A 6,000-nucleotide genomic window follows, 5' to 3' on the forward strand; every position below is an offset into this window, starting at 1 on the left:
GCTCAGGAGCACAGCACGGCCCACAGGTGCCTCTCAAGGCTGGCAGACACCCCCTGCTCTGAGGCAGCCCTGGCAGAGAGTGGCTGAGTCCCTGAGTTTGCACCACAAACTCAAACTCAAAGGGCCTGGGCTCACAGCAGTCTCCCACTCCCTCTGTACCACAGGCTAGAAGGTTCCAGTGGCTCTACAGCTCCTCTCAGTATCTCCTCTTGTTCGCCTCTTCATACTCGCTGAGGAGATGCACCTCAGTGTCCTGCATCTTCCCCTTGCCATGTGACCCTGGTGACGGGACTCAGGTCTCCCCTGCCCATATGTCGGAGCTGGGTGATGGCCAGCTTTGCCGTGCTGCCAGAGCTTCACTGGCCCTTCTCTGGACCCCACTTGAGAACAGGGGTCAGAAAATGATGCCTTAGGGCCACATGGACTCTGAAGGGCCTGGACCCCGAAGGTTCCCCAAACTGGCAGAATCTGACCTAAAACCTCACATTTCAGTGGTGGGGGGGGCTGAGTCCACATCAGCATTAGTTCCACGTCCACGTGGATGCGACCAGCTATGTGAGCACTTGGAGCACAGTGGCCCGTTCCAAGTGCAAGTCACACCTGGGTTGTAAGACAAAATGTGATACAAAAATGTCCTCATAATATCTTCTACTCATTATGAGTTGAAATGATGATGACGTGGATGTAATCTGGACAAAGTACACTGTTAAAATTCACCTCACATTTATTTTTAAATTTTATTTTAATGAATCACATTAAAATAAATCTACTCCTCACATGAAACTGTGAGATACAGTTATAGACTTACAAACTTTTATGATAACATTTCAATCATACAATGTTCAAGTACCCATCCCACTATCAGTGCCCGTTCTCCACCACCAATGTTTCCAGTATCCCTCCGCCATCTCCACCTCTTCCCATCCCCTGCCTCTGTGGCAGGCACATTCCCTCTTTCTCTCTCCTTTTGGGTATTAAGATTTGCAATACAGGTACTAAGCAGCCATCATATTTGGCTCATAGTCTACTTTCAGCAAGCATCTCCCATCACGAGTGAGCCCTTCAGCCATCATTCACTTAGTGGTCCCTTCTCCATCCCAGCTGCCTTTTCCCCCAGCAGGTAAGGCTGGCTTCCAAGTCATCATCTCACATTTCTGACTTGGACTGTCCACCGAAGTTCACTGTGATACTGAAGGAGGAGGTTCTGCAGTGGAAGCAGGACCAGAGGAAGCCAAAAGCTGTGCCGTGGAAGCACCATCCCAGCTCCACAGCTTCACCACGAATCTCAAAAGAGATGCAAGTCAAGCCACGAAAACCCATGGCACCGAAGTCTTCGGGCTGAAAACTCTGGAGCACTCTTTTTTTTGCTTTTTTTGGGTCACACCCGGCAATGCACAGGGGTTACTCCTGGCTCTGTACTCAGGAATTACTCCTGGCGGTGCTCCAGGGACCATATGGGATGCTGGGAATCGAACCTGGGCCTGCCGCGTGCAAGGCAAACGCCCTACCCACTGTGCTATAGCTCCAGCCCCTCTGGGGCACTCTTGAGAGGGGGCAGGTGAAGTCCCTGGCAGCCACGCCCCCACCCCACAGGTGCCACCATGATAACTATGCAAACAACTCAACTTCGCTACTTCACAACTTACTTCTGCAGAAACGCCAAACCAAGAACAGTCCAGGTATACCGAGTTTTGGGCTGAGAACTCTGTGGTCTTGGAGTGGGGCCAGGCAGCCTCCTCCCACCCTCACCCTGTACTGCCGGAAGCCACAGAAACGACAGCCACATCCTACAGCTGCAGCCATGTAAGCACCAGCCCAGTTCCACAGCCTCACCAGGAGTCTCCGAGGAGGTATGAGCCAAGCCAAGCCACTGAAGCTTATTGGACCAGTTCTAAGGATGCTGGAGTCCCGGGACACCTCCAGGTTCCAAAGTACTGACAGCCCAATAGGGGCACACAAATCAAAAGTGGCATGGGGCCAACTAAGCTCAACAGACAAAAATGATGACTCAGAAGGCTCAACTAGCAACAATGAGGGGTATGACAATTTTCAGAGACTTTCTTCTACTGAAGTATTTTTTGATAATTCAATTAGCCATTTTGTTGTACCAAGCATTATAAAATAAATTATCTTGTGCCTGCTAAGGGGGCAGAGTTGGGGGTTGGTGGGAAACTGGGGACAATGGTGGAGGGAGAGTCACACTGGTAGCGAGATTAGGGTTGGAACACTGAATGCCAGAAACAATGATCAATTTTGTAAACCATGGTGTTTAAATAAACTAACAAAAATGAGACTTTTCATTAAAGAAAAAGTGTATCTTCCATTTATTTCATTTTAATGTGGCAACTGGACAATGGAGTGACCTATGTGTCTTGCACTTGGTGCTGGGCAGCGGTCAGGTGCAGGATCTCTGGTCTGAGACCCTATGCAGGTACCAGACTATTTAGCACACAGTCATCCTTTTTTTTCTTGAAGAGGAAGTAACAGTAGCACAGAGCAGAGAAAAAGCAAAAGATCTTGCTTCCTGTCTAGACTGGTGTCACCCCAGCCTTCTGCTCTATAGACCTGTGGATGGGGACGGCACCCGTGTCCCGACTGTGCTGGCCAAGGGTCTGGAACTGCCAGTGTAAGCACACTGTACCCACCTCCTGCCGGTTTCCTCAGTTTTAACTGCCTCAAATCATCCTGGATGAAACTAAGAATTTAACTTGAGGAACTCAACCCTGGAAAATGGGCAACTAAAGTAACAAAATTTTAGTGAAATAACACTTCAGTGAAGTAGTTTTGTTGTTTCAGCAACTTATATCAACCACCTCAGTCCTCACAGGTGAGTCTGGCAGCAGCTTACTGCGCAGAAACAAGCTTCCACTGTGCGGGAAGGTGTGTGTGGCCCACCCCAAAGCCCCAACCTGCACGTATTCCCTTACCTTTGGGCTGTGCTGCCTGAGCCCTCAGAAGCTCTGTGCATTTTGTTTCTTCTTCCTGTATTTCCAGGTGAAACCGGCATTCTGGATGAACACTGCTCACCTGGCCAAGGTAAAAAGAAACAGAAGTGACTAAAAATTAAATCATAAGAGGTAAGTCAAGCAAAGCTCTATGCCCCCACATTGAAAACGCCCAGGTCTAAAGTGCTTCAAGATGACTCATCCCAGTCCCCCTCGCGTCCCTAGCATGGCGATTTCCCAAAAGTTTCACTAGGAATTACTAAACAAACATAAATCTTAGTAGAACAAACATATCTGTTTTTCTCAGCAGGAAAGCAAACTTACTATGGACATTGTGCTGGTGGAGCTGGCACTGATTAGGTGGCACTAAAGCTCTTTGTCACATGTGGCTCACAATTCCAGTCTAGCTCCATGAGAAATTACTCCCCCAGACCCACCAACCACGGGTCCCATGCTCACTCCATGTCAGAGGCTGAGACTCACAACTGAAGCTCTAGTTTTGAACTGAGTGTGAAGGAGCTTCTGACAAATTTGAGAGGGGCCACAAAGAGGGGACAGGAATCACGCTGAGGCCCTCTAAGCAGCGAGGGCCAGCGAAGGGCAGGCTGTCCAGAAGCACTCGGCATTTCTGAAGACCATGTTCGAGGTCTGGTTTACACAGGCCAAGCCCTCTTCATTCCACTTGCACTGTCTCCTTGCCTGTCATTTACTAAAGACGATCGTCCTCCGGATGTACTGGGGCCCTCTGCCTGCAACTACCTTACTGCTGCAATAGGTCCAGCCCAGTTCTGACCAGGGTCCACTTGCCCTACTGAGGTACAAAGAGGAGGGACACGTGATTGCTTTGGACACCAGTTCTCATTCTAAGAAAGCTCAAAGTTGCTGGTTCCTAGCAGGTTGGCTCTCCCAGATGAGCAAGTCAGTGGGTTTGATTCCAGGACTAGGGACATGACACTGGCTCAAAAAGGGAAGACCTCTATTACGGTATTAAGATTCACCACAATCCTGGTATCTTGCAATACCAGGACATCCAAGGAATCGCAGACAGCAATTGTCCACAAAAGAGCTCTTAAAAAGAAGCCAAGTTCCTAGTGGCAAGGGGTCTCAGAATGGGCACTCTGGGCCCTGAATTGATGCTGGAACAGCACTAGTGGCCCCAGCAGCGAGAACCCGGATCTCACAGCAAGGGCGCATCCCACAGCACCCGGGAAGGAAAGGCTGGTGCCCCCTAGGAAACCAGGGGGTCTGACAGTGGGGCAGGGAGGGGAGGTGGGCGCAACTAAGGCACCCACGAAGGGACAGGAATCAGCAATGGCTCCAGAGCCTCGAACTGTTTGTGCGTAAACTCGTTTCCAGTCCTGGGGCACAGCAGAAACCCAGGTGGCAAGTCCTTTGTTAAAGGTCTTCAAAAAAAGAGCAATTCGTTAATTGTAAATAACAAGCCCATGCTCTCCTTTCTTTCGGTGCTTTAAGCCACGACAAAACAGCCGGAGCGGAACGTTTCCGAGGAAACTTTCTTAGCCGCCGCGCCCCGCGCACGCGAGCGCGCAGGACGCGGCAGGAGGCGCAGAGGCGACCCAGACCTCTCACGGTAGAGGCCGAGAGGCCGCGAGGTGACCCGCCGGCCCCGAGCCCCGCCGGCTCAGTGTCCCGCCAACTCCGCGCCCCGCGCCCGCCCGGAGCCCAGCGCTCGCAGCCCCGCGCCCCGCCCGCGCGCGCCCTGCACCCTGCGCCCCGCCCGCGCCCCGCGCCCCAACTCACGCCCGCGCCCCCGCCGCGCCCTGCGCCCCCCACCCGCGCCAGTGCCCTGAGCCCGGCGCCCCCCGCCCCGCCAGCCCCGCGCCCGCGCCCCGCCAGCCCCGCGCCCCGGGTCCGGAGGGGAGCCTGCCCGACGGCCGCAGCTCTGGGCGGGGAGCGCGCGGGGCGCACTCACCGGGGCCAGGAGCCAGCCGCAGCAGGTCAGCAGCGCGGGCGGCAGCAGCGCCGGCCGCCGCATGCCCATCCCCGCTCCGGGCGCAGCGGGCGCTGGGCACCCGAGCCCGGTCCCCGCTCGCACGCGCAGAGCAGCCGCCCAGTCCGGACCGCGGCGCAGGTCCGGGCGGCTCCCCGCCCTCCCGCCCCGCCTCCCGCGCCCACCGTCCCGCCCCGCGCCCCACCCCTAAGGACCCTCCCGTTCTCCCGACTTCCTTCCCCACGTCCCTCCCTCATCAGGTCCCGCCACTGCGGGGACCGCGCCACCTTCTCCTTCCTCCGCTTCTGCGCGGCCTCTCCCCACGCCGTTCCCCAGCTGGCTGCTCGCGTGGTGGGGGGACTCCCCGCCCAGCGCCCAGCGCCCAGGGCCCGTGGGAGCGTCCCTCTGGCCCCTCCTCCGAGGCCCCGCCCCGCTCCTGGTCCTTCCAGGTAGCCCCCTCTCGCCGTGCAGGCTCCCTCCCGTGCTCCCTCCCGCCCTCCCCAAGCCCCCAGGATCTCCACCCTGAAGCACCTCTAGCTTGGAGCTGGGGGTGCTCCAGGTACCGGTCGCTTCCCTCCGTTCTCCGGGGACCCAGCCAGGGTTCTTGCGAATACCCCAGTCCTTGCAGCCATGGCCCTGGTCCAGCTGCCCCTACTTGAAAAATAATAACCCAGGCCTCCGCGAAGTGCCAGAAACTCAGCTGCGGGAGTGGAGCAGGCTGTTACCTCTTAACTCAGAGGGGCCAGATCGGAGTAACTGAAAAAAAAAAAATTGTGCACTGGGTGAGGTGCAGAGTTAGGAGGACACTCCCCTCCCCCAAGAGAACCTGAACAGAACGCTGGGGTGGGTGCGGCATGGGAATTGGAGTCCAGTCCAAGTCCAGGGGACAGGACACAGTCGGGACACGAGGGCTACTGGCGTTAGGTCCTGCTTTGAGGACCTGGAACCCCCTCACCCAGAGCTGCGGGCTGCGGCTTCTGGGGCTTCCTGTTGCCGACTTGTGCCTGGTCAGTGATGCCACCAGGACAGAAGTGGGCCAGAAGAGCCTTCGAGCCTTCGGCAGCAAAGCTGCGTGTTTCCCAGCTCACGGGACAGCTGTCGGGA

General features: G+C 55.6%; 1 protein-coding gene across 1 annotated transcript in view; it reads right to left on the minus strand.

Annotated features, from left to right (window-relative positions):
* VIPR2 (vasoactive intestinal peptide receptor 2) overlaps positions 1 to 4,959 on the minus strand; it is a 59,551-nt gene extending 54,592 nt beyond the window's left edge. Inside the window, exons 1-2 of the mRNA XM_056134827.1 lie at positions 4,879 to 4,959; positions 2,928 to 3,027 (exon numbers count right to left, since the gene is read on the minus strand). Coding sequence (XP_055990802.1) covers positions 2,928 to 3,027; positions 4,879 to 4,947 — 169 coding nt within the window. The 5' untranslated portion in view covers positions 4,948 to 4,959. The remainder of the gene's footprint in view (positions 1 to 2,927; positions 3,028 to 4,878) is intronic.
* Positions 4,960 to 6,000: the final 1,041 nt, after the last annotated feature.

This window comes from Sorex fumeus, unplaced genomic scaffold (assembly GCF_029834395.1).
Source record: "Sorex fumeus unplaced genomic scaffold, SorFum_2.1 ptg000107l, whole genome shotgun sequence".
Taxonomy (NCBI): Eukaryota; Metazoa; Chordata; class Mammalia; order Eulipotyphla; family Soricidae; genus Sorex; species Sorex fumeus.